This window comes from Colias philodice, chromosome 22 (assembly GCF_061535455.1).
Source record: "Colias philodice isolate Cphi_HAF_F1 chromosome 22, ilColPhil1 Martin Lab GWU primary, whole genome shotgun sequence".
Taxonomy (NCBI): domain Eukaryota; kingdom Metazoa; phylum Arthropoda; class Insecta; order Lepidoptera; family Pieridae; genus Colias; species Colias philodice.
Genome location: NC_143107.1, coordinates 4,214,576 through 4,232,193, shown reverse-complemented (window position 1 = coordinate 4,232,193; position 17,618 = coordinate 4,214,576). Strand labels below are relative to the sequence as shown.

Here is a 17,618-nt window from a genome sequence, read left to right as displayed (position 1 = left end):
ACTTAAGTTGTTCCAAAAATTATTATGAAATAAACAAAATACTTAGTAAAAAATATGCAATAAAATAATGAAAGGGCTGACCATTCAACCATAGAAACGAACTGTGATTGATACTGAGTGAGCAAAATTTTTTTGCATAATATTATGACTATATATTTATGAAAATTAAAATGCCTTATGCAAACAGCAGATAAAGGTAAGCAATAAAATATGCCTTAATTCATATTTATGAAAAATATAACACTTAAAACAACATTTCTAATAAAGTAAAATGCAGGGTAAATTGTAGATAAGTCTAGACAATCTTAATTCTCCACTCACATGTACTCGAAACAAACGTAAAAATTCGTATTACTCCAATAAATCACTTCTTAACAGTTCCCGACATGGATGAAACTTTCCGAGCCTTCGATCGGATCCTGCGCTTCGCTGGAATTTCCATTTTCGCTAAGAGCAAGTGGAATTCCAAGCGGTGGCTGATATACCAGAGTCTCAACTTCTTTCTAGCTCTTCTTACCTTTATTTTTACCTCCGCTTTCGTTGTATTTAACATGTCCGATCTCCTTCTCTGCATTCAAGGCGCATGTATATGGACTACAGGCGTTATAATGTTTATATCTTTGGGCATTTGTTTGATATTCAAGAAGGACTTCGAGGGTTTTGTTGGTGAGATGGCCTTTCAAGATCGCGCTTTAGATATGCCGCTAGTGGAATATGTTATGGCGAGTCAAGGGACAGGGAAGTGTTTCGAGTTAAAGTGTCTCGTGATGAATACACAGGAAAAGATATTTAAGCTGACACGTATGTTGCTGAAGACGTATGTCGCCAGTGTATGGTTGTGTGCAACGTTGTATCTGTGTGGCCCGATTTATGGAATGTATGTAAGGGAGGATGACTCTTTAAGATTGTTAGGTGAGATTTTTTAACGATGAAATTGTTTTACTGCTACTGTATAATAATGTACATTGTACAGTGAACACATGTATCATAATTTAGCATATACCAACCCTGGCTAATGGCTTTTAGCACTCAAAATAATGAATTTTTATACCTACAAGTAAAATAATTTTCAAACGGTTGTGTATATCCAACAAAAAATCAAATTATTACTCCCAATACTATTAGGTAACGTATCTAAACTACGATATAAGAAACACAAAAGAATTTTAGTTATTATTCATTATAAGAATATACTCAGTCGATTTCCTAATTGTTGAACAATAAAACTCCAAGATCTCTAAATTCTTCTGAACACTTTTAGTATATCAAATTATCCCTAAAAAGCTGATGGTCCACAAAACATGCCCGCTGGATAAAGTATGACCAAAGGTACCAAAGTAAAATCGCAGTTTACTAATGGATTACTGTTTCAGCTTTCGATATGTGGTTTCCTTGGAGTCTAGAAAATTTTGGCGTGTATGTAGCATCGTTTACATTTCACGCATATGCCGGGTATTTGTGTTGTATTGGTATGTATATTTTGAATTCATCTTTTAACAGTTATATATTTTTTTTATTGATTTTATTAAGTAAAATAAATAAAAAAATTGATTTTACTTTTCAATAATTAACATAGTTAATTATTAGCAGCAGCATTAAACTTAATAATTTAGACAAAATTTTAAGTATCATTCCAATTATCGTATTATAAAAGAGGGTAGTCTAACATGAAACATTTTTGAATTACCCTCAAACCAAGTAACATAATCACAGACGTGACAACACACACCCCTATATTTATAAATCCTAATAAATAAATCGGTATATTGAATATTTTAAAGGCCTTATTTTAAATCTTATGTGAAAAACGTGGACGTCAACAAGGCTCATCTAATATAAAAATAAATAAAGATAAGTACTAATAAATTAAAAATTGCAGCTTACCCCGGTTTCCAATCAATGATAATAATACTTGTTTGGCAAATAATTCGACAACTTCAAATCATAACCTTTGTTCTAACAAACTTGGATGAAATTATGCTGGATATTGTTAAACAAAGGAACGAAAGGTGGCAGTCTGGGTGCAGTTCCGTCTTCTCACAATGTGTTAAACACTATGTCAGGACTAAAAGGTATGAATTTCTTTAGAAAAGTCTAGATTTTGTATTGCATGGATAAAACTTCTTTTGTGATGATATTATTTTGAAGATATTCTTGGATTATTTTGGTCAAGTAACAATGAATATTGTATATTAATAATAATTTATTTACCCTCTTTCGAATTAAAAAAAAATATCGTAAAAAATCAGTGAAATTCTCAGGGGGATATAATTTTATGATAGCTCAATAAATCTCTTCCTTGTTTAAAATAAGTAAGAATGAGTATTTTTTCCTTTTCGTAGAATCTAAATAACTATAAACACTTGTAAAACTTACCAACAAAATTGTTTTAGTTTGTGTAAATATAACTAAAATGTGTGTACACAAACCATTTGAAGCCATTCCAACAGTAAACACAATTTATCTCCAATATAAGTGTAGGGTCAGCAAAATATCGTACACATATTAGTTACAAGATGTCCGTTTGAACAGATTCTCCAATCGGCTTAATGTGATTTGCCGACCGTTCTATTTGGCTTTAATCCTCGTCGCTATAATGCTTGTATGCGTTTGCTCTGTGAAGATTGCAGTTTCGGTAAGTCTTTTTGATATGAATAAATATGTTGTAAATGTAAGTGTTGAATGGGTGAATGCTAAAGGAAGTTGTGTCACAGCAGATACAATTTTTATGATAAAGTTCTATCACTATAAACTTTTAAAATAAGTTATTTCAATCCTTACGTCGATCAATAATGTGCATCATATTTCATTGTTAACTCTCATGGTATAAAGCACAATCAACATCATCAAACATGTCACCTCAAGGTGCATTCATATTTTTTATAATACCAGGGAGCAGGCACGTTTGCAAAATAACGTAGGTAGTCTGACAACGCGACGACATTAGTATCTTATCTTATCTATCCGGTTAACATCCATAAGCCTATAAAATTATGGACTATAATAATTTCTGCACCAAGTGAAGAGTAACTAACATTCTTAGAAACTTTCACGTTTATAATATTAGTAGAGTCGCGTCCAATCACTTGTAAGCGAATACAATACCACACATTCCAAAACCCACGCTTTACCAGTCACTCCAAAACGCACCTGATTTGTACCAATCAGACTATACGCCAGATGAGTCCACACTAACTAACTAAATTAGATCACCAGCTTCCGAACCCTCGTACCACAATTATTGTATCTACGTGCTGTAATTCCCAACTGTTTTATCTGATAGATAATTAGGGGATAGCGTATGCGTTTTCGGTTCGAGAAAAATGTTTGAAGATGATTCAGGTAGTGTTTGTTAGTTGTGCGTAATTTTATTCGTATCATATCTTGTACGGAGGAAAGTTATAAGATGTTTCATATTTATTGTTGACTAGATTTCCACCCGCGGCTTCGCCCGCGTTTTCAAAGGAAAACCCGCATAGTTCCCGTTCCCGTGGGATTTCCGGGATAAAACCTATCCTATGTGTTAATCCAAGTTACCCTCTATATGTGTGCTAAATTTCATTGTAATCGGTTCAGTAGTTTTTACGTGAAAGAGTAACAAACATCCATACATCCATACAAACTTTCGCCTCTATTATAGTAGTAGGATGTTTAGTGATCTATTATATTTTTGGGTGGATACATTTGATTATTCTTATCAAATTCCCTGCTTGAACTCCTGAATAAAATATAATTTTATTTTTGCGATACCTACTAATTAATATTGCGGTGATTAAATTAAAAGAATTGAAATTAAAGGACCTTCTGATTCAAATTTTGTAAGAATTTCCTCGGTTATACATTTTAATCAATTCCTTTGAAGCCCAACTTTATATCTTATTTTATTATTAATGACATTATTTTAGCAGCTGTGGATGTTTAAAGATGAATTGCTTTTGCTTCAAATCAATTTTCTAATAAATTCAATGAAATAAAAATAATTTGCATTTCCTCAAAACATCAGTTTCAATATACCTAATCAATAAAATCCTACTAATGTTATAGGTAAATGCGATAGTATGTTTGTTACTCTTTCACGGAAATAGTACTTGATCGATTTGGATGAAACTTAACAGTAATATAAGTTATACCTTAGAATGACAAATGAGCTAAATCATTTATTTTTCGTCGGTGAGTGAAACCACGCAGAACAGCTAGTGTATTTACAATGTTTTAAACCTGGTTAACGTAGGTATAGAACTCAAGTAAAATCAACAAAAAATACTATCAAAAGTATATATTATGTAGTTTACATTTTAATAGTGCCTTAATTGAATGCACGCATTCGTAATTCACTCTCTTGCATCAAACATTTACCGCAACATTCTGTTAACGATTTAGCGAATCATACCGAACTTAAGTACTCAATATACCCTCATTTTCATGCAATATTTGGCTGAAATTTGATGAAAAATTAATAACGTAAAATAATTATAAAATATTTATTTTTCATCAATGTACGAAAAACACTAATTAAACGTATATTATCATAATGAAATTAACTTTGTTTCAGAATAAGTTTACGCTGGATACAATGAAGTATTATGTACACGAATTGTGTTTTATTCTTGTTGTTTTTATGTTCTGCTTCCTCGGTCAGCAAGTGGAAAATCAGGTATGATATTTTAGCAATCAAAGAAAGAAATACTAAGCACCTTATTTGTTGAATTTTATATAATATGTTATTGCCTATAATATGCTTGTAGTTTTGATAATCGTACAAAAATTTCTGAACCATTATTTTTGAAAATTTTGTTCATAAATGCATTAGTAAGTAATTTCATTTATATGTTTATTTATCTATAATACAAAACACTCTCTCATCTATTTGGTTTAAATTTTGTATGTGGGTAGATTGTGACTTGGCTAGTGAAACAATAAACGCCATAATTATTTTAATCACAATACTTGTGCAAATTTATTTTACAGTGAAAATAAATATTTATACGTATTATTAACAAATTTTAATAACTAAGTTTTAATTACAGTGTGAGAAACTAGATGCAGCAGTCACAGAGAAGTGGTATATCTACAACAAAGAGCACAAGCATAACGTATTAATTTTCAAAATAGCTCTCAGCCAAAGGATGCCAATCCATATTTTCGGATCTATCCCACTATCTTTGCCAACATTTACTTGGGTATTTATCAATGATTAAACTTCATAATAAATAGTCTAATATATCAAGCTTTTGAGGAATGCAAAGTTTTCTCTGAAATATATCTTCAAAGTTAGTGAACTTTCATTTTAAAGTAACTACGCAAATAATACTAATATTCAATGTTTTTTCTTTTTCAGTTCATTAAAACTGGAATGTCATTCTTCACTCTGATGATGTCGGTGTTGGAAACATAGAAGAATTATTTTTTAGTTATAAATAGAATGAAATAAATAACATGAATAGATGAAATCACTTTATTGCAATCCTTATCACATAAACACCCATAAGTATTTTCGTTGATGGCAGAAAATGGCGCTAAAATATTATATATCGTTAAATGTTCTTATTAACAATACGAATCCTCACTAATGACTACTAAACAAGCTACTAAATAATATTTTGTCAGCCAACATAAACCTACACATTACAATTAGAAAAGATAACAAAAAAATAAATACAATTTTCACAATAAAACCTCTTTTAACTTAACGAATAATATTTAAATTCAAATGTGCAACTAAAATTATTAAACAAATATCAAAAGCGAATGTTACGGAATTCGTACTACAAACTGCAGTTTGCTTTAAGCTTAGATTTGTTTGTGGTTAATGTGTACGAAATTTAGGGCTTCGAAGGAATTAATTTTCGACGCTATTCATACCAACCTATTGTACAAGCTTGTTCATATAGAGTATTAAATATTTGGGTTAAAATGTGTATTTTGAAGTACTTCTTAATGTTGTGCATTTTGTAGTAGGTATAGAATGTTCGTTAGTTGTAACGCTTTTGATGTTATGATAAAAATACTTACCTAAAGTTAATCTTTTTTGTCACTTGATTACTTTTTGTTCCATCCGTGAATTGTTATCTCTACATAAATTATCTTCTTTTAAATACTAATATATCACGAATAAAATTAACGGTTTTCTTTAAATATATAGATAGGTTTTAATATAGGTACTTCAAATCAATAAGAATGTATTGTTACCCTTAATTAAAATAAAAACGAGTGCTGGAAAATATCAAAGAGGTGTCAGTCAAGTAGTACTGCAATTATAATAAAATATACGTTCTTTGGTTATTTTATTGTATTTTTCTATATCTTTAATAATTATTATGACAGGTACGATTCAATAGAGAAGTAGGAAATACTTTGAGATTATTCAAAAACATGAGATCCATTAAAAAGCAATTCAAAATGTTCATGTATAATTTTCTAATAATTCTTAATGTTTCAGTTATTTATCAATAAGTGTTATGTCGTTATCTCTCTATTATTGTTTAAATATTGGTAACGTATTTATTTAATTATAAATAAATATCGTATATTCGAAACAAATATTTCATTTTGTGCAGCACTGTGCTGCAAAAAATATATGACGTCTCTACCGATTGATATTTTGCATTCCCATGCTCGTTTCAAACACTTGCAATCATGGAAAGGACATTCAAAATATTCGATTTCATCCTCTCCATAGGCGGAATAACAATCTACGATAAAGATAAATGGAATTCTAAGAGTTGGCTCATGTTCCAGATCCTGAACGTCATCCTTGGTTTTCAGACATTTGTTTTTGCCCTTATTTTTGTACTAACAAATTTATCCAACCTACTCCTTTGTATACAGGGGGCTTGTATCCTATTTACCGGTTTTGTCATGTTCACTTCTTTATTCGTATGCTTCTTCTTCAAGAAAGACTTGCAAGGCTTCGTCGATGAGATGGCATACAACGATCGCACCTTAGACCTGCCTTTGGTACAATATGTATTGGGCCTGGACTTGACAAGCGGAAAGTTATATGAACTGAAGAGTCTTGTAATGGATTCGCAAGTGAGGATGGCGAAGTATGCGGGAATATTCGTGCAAATATATATAGGGTGTGCCTGGTTGTGCTGCACTTTATATATCTGTGGACCGATTTATTTGATGTGTGTTAGACAGGATGATTCGATGCGTTTGATTCGTAGGTTGCTTTTATTTTAACTATTACTTCTTTTAATATTTGTTTATTTAAGAACCATTCAGAAATACACTTAGACTTTAAAACTACAACCCATTTGTAATAATGTATGCTGTATTAATAATAATTAATACAATATTTTAATGTACATACAAATTAGTAACAGTTCAAAGCTGTATATTCAGTGCTATAATGATACTCGTTCATAAAATATAGTAATTATCGTCATATTTCTTTGAACTATTCTAAATACGCAGAGTTTTTCTCCAGTAACATTCCTGTAAAACTATATGCAAAACTGAACCCTATCTACAGCTAAAAAATTACGTAATCGGATGGATTTTTCAGCATTTGATATGTGGTTTCCTTGGAGTTTGGATAACTATGCTGTCTATATGGCTACGTTCATTGTAAACGCTTATGAGGGTTACCTTTGTGGTGTTGGTATGTATTAACATTAATAACATTAATAAAATACTTTATTCAGAAATAGTATAAGTACAATATTTTCTAGTTATTCGCTTTTTTGGCTTCATTCCTGTATGTTATAATATGTTATTAATAATGCCCATTGGATTCTGAGTAAGAATACTTTAAAGTGAGAACGCTATTCAATGCTGTTATTCAATGAAATTATATTTATGAATAAGTAGGCTAACACAAGCACAATAAAGTACCAACATAACTAGTCTAAACATGTAAGTAATTTAATCTATCTAAGCAGTTTAATTTATATTAATGGTAAGATGGTTATATCATGCTATATTTCGTATCTAATTTCGACTTCAGTAGTCACTGACAACCCCACAAACTATCAATTCTAGGAAATACTATACCATTATAACATTGACTCATTACAAGCAAATTTCAGCTTTATGCAGTTTAAAATCAACTATTTCGCTGTTAGTTTACCAAATCATTCGACAATTGGAAGTAATAACATTCACTATGACGTATTTAGATGATATGATGGTAGAGATTACTGAGCATAGAGACGAGAGGTGGCAAGACGCGTGTTCCTTGGTGTTATCGCAATGTGTTGATCATTTTGTAAAGACAAAACGGTAAGAACTTATTTTTCATATTATAATATTATAGCGCATGAAAAATATATTTTCAATTTACGTCTAGAACACGTGACTTTAAATCCGTTGAATATTCCTAGTCTTTGGGATATAATCCCATTTAAAAGAAAACGGAAGATAAAGCTACCTACGTCTAGCATTTTCAGCTAGCTAGACACCAGCTTAATTTCACAAATGAATATAAATAGTATTGTAATCAACCTAATATAATATAAGTATATATACGTGCCAATTTTCAACCCAATGCAATGAGAGATTTGCTGACACAGTATAAAAAATCATTCATATTTTACAAAGATCCAATCACTAACAAAAATACTATTTGTCTCTCGAATAAAATGCAATAATTTGGGTTTCCATTGAGCAGATTCTCCAATCGGCTTAACGTAATTTGCCAGCCATTCTATTTGGCTTTGATCCTCGTCGCTATAATGATCGTGTGCGTGTGTACTGTTAAAATTGCAGTTTCGGTAAGTGAATCATTTTAACTGATATTAGAATGGTATGGAATTGAAAAATCTATTGATAGCTTGGTAGAATAGATATTTAATAGTTATACCTGTTCCCCAGGTTCATACACCTTCATTCTCCTTCATTTTTGAAAAAAAAGCCAGCGTTTGACCTCAGTTCGTCAGAATAGAAGAAACATATAGCCCCACTCTTAGATGTTTAATTCGAATGATCTTACCGTGAAAATTAATATTTTTATTAAATTATAACATAAATTAACTAGACAATAATTAACTTTGACGAATAATATCCTCTTAAGGATTATTTTCACGTTCTGCAAATAATCGTTAACAAATAAACTAAACTTATATTAGTAAATATTTATTAATAATCTTCTATTTCCACAGCACGGCTTTACTTTAGATGCCGTGAAATATTGTCTCCACGCACTTTGCTTTATCGTCATTATTTTCTTATTTTCCTTCTTAGGACAACAGCTTGAGAACCAGGTAAAGGATTTTCACATAAATTTTATTTTACTTAAGTAGAGAACAATTAAGATATTGAAATATTTTAGAAATTAGGAAATAAATAATAAGGATGGTGTGTCGATACTTAAACCTACATTTTTTGCTTTGCGTAGCCTAAGATCGACATTCTTGATCATTCGATGATGTCGAGTTTATATTAATGCCAGAATTATTCAAATTTAAGTCAATTAATTTCAGTCAAGTGATCAGTTTTCACTTATTATGAACATTATAAAACCACTAAGAAAATACAAACAAAATAAACTACACTTTTTATTTCAGTGTGAAAAATTGGAAGTAGCGGTAATGGAGAAATGGTATATTTACGACAAGAAACATAAAGTCAACGTGCTAATTTTCAATATCGCTCTCAGCCAGCGCATGCCGATATATATTTTTGGATCGATTCCTTTGTACCTACCAACTTTCACATGGGTAAATTTTATACTATCATTTACGTAGAAAGTTTTATTAATAATAATTGTTAGACCGGGAGATACTGACACAAAATTTCGAGTCATTTGTAACAGGATGGCGGTTCTACAGGGTTCTTAGTACGCAATGACAAAAAGAAAAATGATGGTGTGAACGCTGGTACCGGCGGCTTAGTCGCGTGGGCGTTAGTCGAACTCATCGGAAAATAGCGAAAGTCAAACGATTTGTAACAGTATGGCACTTATTTTTCCTGTAAGTTTGAGGATCAACGAATATAAATACAAAATTTCAAAGATCTAGGTGTTGGAAATCTTCACTTATATAAATTAATAATAAATTGATTTTTTAAGTATGACAGCACTTTTTCCCCCTACTAGAAGTATGGCAAATATATTAATGGTCACATTTTATCAAATACTCTCCAAAAAGCCAAATGCAATACTGGTACAAAAAGATAGGCGAAATAAAAAAATTTTGCAGATCATCGGCGGTATGGCGACCATTTGGAATCGTCCGAAAAGTATGATATGGTGATTTTCGTAAATGGCTGCACGACGATGGTTACCTGTGCAAAAGTTAGCTTGGTACAAATGGTTGAATAATTGTTTTTTTTTAAATCAACACATTCGCGTCGGTATGGCGGGCTGTAAGTCATACCGGAAAAGTATGGCATGACACTACCGCCTACTTCTTTTTTATGGGCTATCGGTAAATTCTAAAATTTTTGTGTTACAAATCGTTTGACTTTCGCTATTTTTCCGACGAGTTCGACTAACGCCCACGCGACTAACCCACCGGTATCAGCGTTCACACCATCATTTTTCTTTTTGTCATTGCGTACTAAGACCCCTGTAGAACCGCCATCCTGTTACAAATGACTCGAAATTTTGTGTCAGTATCTCCCGGTCTATGTATAGCGAGTTCATTCAAGCTATAATAAATACAAACAATCGCTAAAGTAACAGAATATTTAAGAAATTAGGCGAAATACGTAGGTTCGAATCCCGCCTCGTAATGGGTTTTTTCTCATCTTTAAAAAAGTCTCACATACAAAGCATTTCAATGCTATTCAACTAAATACCACAACAATATATTATCTGTAAGTCTGCAAGTAGTTTGTTTTTTATATGAACCACCTATCAACCAACGTAAAAATATTATATAAATTAATATGTACTTATTACTGTGAGTTTGAAATACTATCACAATAATATTGTTCAGAAGATATGGGTATTTTTCTACTTACTTACGAATTATTATATTTTATACTTACGTCTATATAAAGTTTGTTTCCGCTACATGAGCCTTCTGTAGTAACTTAGAAGTATACCTGAGAACTTTTCAGTTTCTTATTAACTTAGGTATTTCTAGTAAACCGCGTAAATTATCTATACTTACATATAACAAAATCGTAGTACCTAATGAAATAACCCTTTTTCTTTCAGTTCATGAATACAGTAATGTCATTCTTCACACTAGTCATGTCGGTTATTGAGACATAAGGACACAGGCATAGGGAGCATAATCTGGATAAATTCAGATTATGATATTTCTGCGTTTTATTATTTTAGTTTCAATTTCTAATAAATAGTAGATTTGAATGAGTTGTTTTATTTATTCCAATTAAACAGTACTAGTTGTCAATAATATATTTTCTACAATTCTAGATAATTATATCATTCGTCTCGTCACGTTAATGTTTTCGTTTGTAATTAAACTTAAGCACATAGTTATCGAACCTCACACATGACGCTTCGCAATAATTGACTCATTGTATGTTTTCATTCCACTAAATAATTTGGTAACAGTAAAACCTTTCTGGTAAGTTTCTTAACATTAACATCTCTGTAATTTGCCTTCTGGAAAGCTGGAATCTTTTGTGTCGCGTTCCTTTGAAACCAGCCGAGCTTTATAAAAAGACGAACAGCTGCTGAGAGGTACTCCAGAGCACTGCAAGGCATTTTAGCGCAACTATCTCCGACAGGATTGGTTCGAAACATTTAAAAAATGAGGAATTTATTATGAACTAGCGGTCCGCCCCGGCTTCGCCCGAGGTACATATTTACGTTTTCTCTACATAAAAACCATCCTCGTACTTCAAGGAATATAATAAAAAAAGAATTATCGAAATCGGTTCAGCCGTTCTCGAGTTATGCGCTTACCAACACATTTTGCGATTCATTTTTATATATAAGATTCTCGAGAATCACTATCTAATTAAAGTAATACAAAAAAAACTGCATCAAAATCTGTTGCGTAGTTTTAAAGATTTAAACATGCAAAAGGATATAGGGACAGAGAAAGCGACTTTGTTTTATATTATGTAATGATTAGAATAGGGAAGTTTCTAATTTAACTCTAACCGTTCTCGAGTATTCCAAGAAAAGAGGAATACATGTAGAACTCATGTATTACATTTGTTCTGTTTGAGTTACCTACGTGTTAATAAAAAACAGTATATATCCAATACTTAGAGCATGATTCTTAAAAATAACAGAATAGAAGTTCATCTCCTTTTGAACTTTCATGATGGTTTTTTTACAAAATAAAGACGTAATGACTAAATAATGACACAATAATATTATCCCAACAATTTTTTTTAAATTCGAAAGTAACTCTGTCTCTTTCTTCTTCACGACTCAACCGATTTGGATAAAATTTTAGTATAGACATAGCTTTAAAACTGAAATATGGACATGGCAATCCTACGGGAATGAGAATTACGTGGGTTCTTTGAATACGAGGGTAAAAACGTAGGCTATAAATATTATAGTTACCTAGGTATAATGTCATTCAGGATTTAGTTTAGTATGTACTGAACTATTTTATTATTAACTAGCTTCCGCCCACGACTTTGAAGAATTTCGAGAAATCCTTTCTTAGCGGATGCCTACGTCCCAACATCTACCTGCATGCCAAATTTCAGCCCGATACGTCCAGTGGTTTGGGATTTGCGTTGATAGATCACTATATCAGTCACCTTTCAGTTTTATATATATAGACGTTACAAGTTGTGTTCCACAAATATTATCCTACGTATACGAAACAAACGAGTGATAAATAATACGAAATAAAAACAAAATAATCATTATTTCCTCATCTCTTCCTTCCATTTGTGTTAATGGTGCCGTAAATACTTTTTACCGCTACGAATAAATCTTTATCGGATAAACCCAGCTCACAATTTAAAGCACTTCTTGCTAAGAGTGTTTTTGTTTATATTATCTACCTCATTAAGTGTTACGGTATATTTCTTATTATCCAAAAGGGAATATACTTTATACAAGCCTTGATCGTGGACTTTGGGCATGGAAACTTACCGTAATGTAACAGAGAGACTTTCGCATTTATAATATTAGTATCTATGGATTTATTATTGAAATTGTCTTTTACTTATTTTTTTTTAGTGAGGGCATAATGTTTTTTTTAGCAATAAATATAGCCGAATTAATAAATATTAATATTTATTGAATTGCGGAGTAGGCTCTACAAATAAAGAAAATATTCAAATGCGACTAGGCGGCCCAATTTCATATCACACGTTACTATTATGTGTTGTTTTCTTGAAAAATAAGATTAAAAAATAATACCGACAAATAAAATACTCGACTAAGCTAGAACAAAGTAATAGGCTTTCTATGTAACAGGAAGGAAGAGGCTACACAACCAAATGTTAAACAAAACGTGTTGAGAATACACTACAAAACGATTAATTATACATGTGACACCATACTCAAATGCTACAGGAATCTTCGGGATAAATCTTCATGATTTGCTGGGTAAAAGTAGTCCTATTTTATTTTGGATTCTACGAGAGTAATCGTTAAGAAATATTTTTTGAGATACCTACTTTTTTTTCAGGACAATAATTTTCACACTCGGCACGACCTGGTCCCATATATACTAACCTTTGGTTGTGTAATGGAAACCAAGTGGCTGATAAACATACATATGTAATTTTAAATAAATACTTATAGATAATTAACATCCAGACACAGACCAAACATCTATGTTCATCATACAAATATTTGCCCTGGGTGGGAATCGAACCCACGACCCCTGGCTTGGAAGGCAGGGTCACTACCAACCAAGCCAACCGATCAGTCAAGTTTTAGTTAAGTCCCTACCTATGATATAATTTTGGCATAAGGACAAATTGAGAAATTAAATGTCTTGGTGGAAAGTGGTAAGTTTAACATCTTATTAAAAATAAAATTCGATTTGACTAAAATAAGATTTGATAGAATAACAATTATTGAAAGATGATAACCAATAACGACTTAATAGATGGTCTTGAATAGTGTTACGACGAAGTTATCTTCGTTTAACTATAGTTAATCGTCTATAGAGATACAGAATCTCAATTTTTCCAAACTAACATTGTTATTACCTAAACGACCACTTAATTTACTCATAGGCAACACAACCATAATACAACATTATTTTTTTATTCAAAACCACTAATTTAATAGAAAATTTAATCATTCAAATAAAACGTATACAAAACAAATATTGCGGAAAATCTTCCTTCAATTATCACAACCTAAACATGCTTACAAAATTTGTCAACTCGCAAATTATACGTTAAAAACATCAGTCCGTAACCAAGATTAAAAGTATCGCAAAATCTTAACGGGACCGAATAAAACAACTCATTCATTCGTTCTTTACGACTCACTTTTGTCTCGACCCCATTCAGTCAGGATGTCATACCATAATGTAATTTATCAAGGCGTTGGTAGCTCTTAAAATTGGAAAGGGTGGTACTACTGAAACTCGTTTTGGAAAACATATCAATGTAGTGAATATTCTTTTTATTATGTTTATATTATTTACATTTAAAATCATATTTTCATTGTATGTTAGGCTTATTTAATTATAAATGAAAAACTACTACCACAAAATTATAGTGTCAAATTATAATGAATATCAAAATGATCTCTATCTTGATTTATAGGTAGGTATATTCCAATGCATAAATTCAGAATTATTTCTAAAACATTGGTAAATATTGTATACCTACTTATAAAAATTCTTATCTATAATTTAATTTATAACACAATAACATGAAGCTAAAATATTTTATAATAAAATCTAAATTTGATTAAATCTATTAACGAAACTAACTCTATTTAACTCGATTTTAAGGAAAATGTCCTTCAATTCGTAAACAATTTCCCGTAGTAGGGGCCGCGTCTGTTGTACCCAGTAATAAGGTCATCGAGGGCTTACTAATTTCAAAGTTTACTGCTGAAAAGTGGTATTGTCACAACAAATGACTGTGTTCTCTACTTTAACTTGAATAAAGGAATTCCTTCAGTACTTTTCATGGCTTGGTTATTAATTCGCTCTGCTAACTTCATAAAATAATTAGTATTTCTTTGAAATGTTATAGAATGTAAAGTAGTATATTTGGTTAAGTTTAATTGTTTGTTTTATTAATTGTGTTTATTACCTATATTTGAAATGTTAAATTCCATAGAAATAACTTAGAAAGATAGAGACGACAGAGATGACAATTTAAAATATAAAGTAACAACAAACTCAATTATTTCCTCCATATAACCCACAAAAATAACTACACATATGTACATTTATAATTTAAACACTCCAATCCACGCTTATATTCAGAGCAAACTACACTGAAAATCAGCAATCCAAAACCAATTTCACACTAACTCATTTCTCCTTACAAACCATCGACCACACAAACCTACAGTTACAATTAATTCATTCTATATTCTCAATGTCACCTTCACTCAAGTTGATTTGTATCGATACGCCGCTGTTTAATTTGGCACACACTCAGACATCGTGGCGCCATTGTTACGTGTGTGTGTGTTCGTGATATGAGTGTTAATGCTGTTCTGATACAATAGATTTAGCGGGAACGGCGGTTAACTTTTTTTTTTTGTTTTTTGTTTCTTAGCGGCCAGTGTTACACTTACAAGTTATTGATGAACTATATATTTTTTTAATTGCATGGTAATTATGCAATGCACCCGGACATCACGGCGCCATTGTTACGTGTGTGTGTGTGTGTTCGTGATGAGTCTATGTTGTTCTGATACAATGGATTTGGAGGGAATGACGGTTATCTTTTTAATATTTATTAGCAGCCAGTGTTACATTTATAAATTATGTATTTATGAACCATGTATAGGTATACTAGCTGTTGCCCGCGACTTCGTCCGCGATTACGTCGTTTTAGGTCATTCGTCGTTTAAAAAAAATACGTGACACTTTATTTTTGAATGTTCTTAATTGTCTCTTATAAAATTTAACTACATTAAAATTGAACACTCTGAAAATCTTAAAATCGGAGAAAATTGAAAATCTGAGGAAAACATGAAGGAATGTGATTTAAATTCTACATTACTTAGTATTTCAAATAATAATCTAAATTAAATGTAGATTAACAGTTTGAGCGCACCGTTATAGAATATGTACCTAAGTATTAAATTACGTTAGTTTACATAGTAACAAAACAAAAACACGATGACTTTCTTTCGCGCTCGGTACCACAAACTAAGCATGTTAATGGTACGTGGCCCGCGTCACTTGACCCCCCGCGAGTTCCCCTCCTTTGCTATGCGAAAATACATTCGTCGCCCTGCTGTAGGAAAAATTGTAATACTGTGGCCTGGGCGTTATACACGCCCAGGGAGTTCCTGAGTGCCGATAGACATTTATAACAATCTTATATTAATATCACCATCTTGAGGAAAAGCTTCTAATGTCGATTTAAAACTGCATACATACGAATTAACCTGATGAAACATGTTCTAAAATTGTGAAATGAGTTCAGTTTTAAATTCGAGAAATATTGATAATTCTTGTATTCGACTATTCGTTGTAGTCGAATACAAAATATATTTAAAGAAACTTAGGTTGGCCTTCAGGCAAAAGGGATCCTATCAAATGGTAAACTTGACCTTGTATCTTAAAAGTAAGCATGAAAGGACCTTCTGATAATTGTTGAGCACCAAAGGATCATTTGAAACGCACTACTATAAGAGCGAATATTGTCTAAGAACTGTTTAGATTGCACGTCATGTTCCTCTAAAAGTAGTGATTTCAAAGGTTCCGGTGTATCTTCAAACGAAAGCCGACTCCTTACTCCACTTTAAAGCATTACAAAAATAACATACTACGTTAATATCGCCTATAGAGAAGATGATCTGTAATCAATTGTGAGGTTATAAGAAAACCCACTTTTATATTTGTCGGACCCCACCACCGAATTCGTAGATTGATCTTCTATGTTTACCTCTAAGTCATTAAGACTATGCGAAATCTGTCTGCAGTAAGAGGGGCCTCTCGCTATTCGTCCGTTTCCAGAGACCGAATAGTTTCAATTCTTAATCTTTCATTAAACAAACTTAATAATCGTTTTTGTCTCAATTAATTGTAATATTCGCGTCCCTACTCTAGTCATTGCTTATGCTCATGTTCATCTTCAAGAGATCGAATAATATTATGGTGCACCATATCATTTGTCGAACGGTCTTCATATTGAGTAAAAGTTTCAGATTCTCGAGATAAAATGTGACGGCCGTGATCAGCTGTGAGACGTTATACCCTCTCAGTGAAGGTTTCGGTCTCACGGGATAGTACATGCCGTTCGCGGTCAGCTGTGAGCCGCAATTCTCGTTGTGAAGCGGTTTCAGGTTCTCGGCATAACACGTGTTGTTTTCGGCCTAGAGTATACCTCTAACGATTCTTGAGAACTCTTATTTCTCATTTTCTTAGCTTTGCTCGAATTTCGAGATAAAGATTTTTTAGGTGGCACTGATGCATGAAAATAAAAATTGAGTTAAAACGGACTGAGAGTGTTATAGACAAATATAATCAGAAAGCTTCGAACTCCTAAGCTATCGGAAGTTACACGTGTTATTGTGAGTCAACCATAAAAGATAGACATTTATGATGTCGGGAGATATTTTTTATATAATA

General features: G+C 31.9%; 2 protein-coding genes across 2 annotated transcripts; both read left to right on the top strand.

Moving 5' to 3' along the window:
* Positions 1-309: 309 nt before the first annotated feature.
* On the top strand, positions 310-5,395 carry LOC149478404 (odorant receptor 4-like). The gene is made up of 7 exons (XM_089709620.1): positions 310-912; positions 1,374-1,469; positions 1,880-2,072; positions 2,533-2,635; positions 4,553-4,654; positions 5,028-5,180; positions 5,339-5,395. The coding sequence occupies exons 1-7, from the start codon at positions 387-389 to the stop codon at positions 5,393-5,395; spliced, it is 1,230 nt and encodes a 409-aa protein (XP_089565746.1). The 5' UTR covers positions 310-386.
* A 2,679-nt stretch (positions 5,396-8,074) lies between these two features.
* Positions 8,075-11,228, top strand: LOC149478403 (uncharacterized). Its single transcript, XM_089709616.1, has 5 exons — positions 8,075-8,226; positions 8,615-8,717; positions 9,105-9,206; positions 9,510-9,662; positions 11,108-11,228. The coding sequence occupies exons 1-5, from the start codon at positions 8,111-8,113 to the stop codon at positions 11,162-11,164; spliced, it is 531 nt and encodes a 176-aa protein (XP_089565742.1). The 5' UTR covers positions 8,075-8,110; the 3' UTR covers positions 11,165-11,228.
* Positions 11,229-17,618: the final 6,390 nt, after the last annotated feature.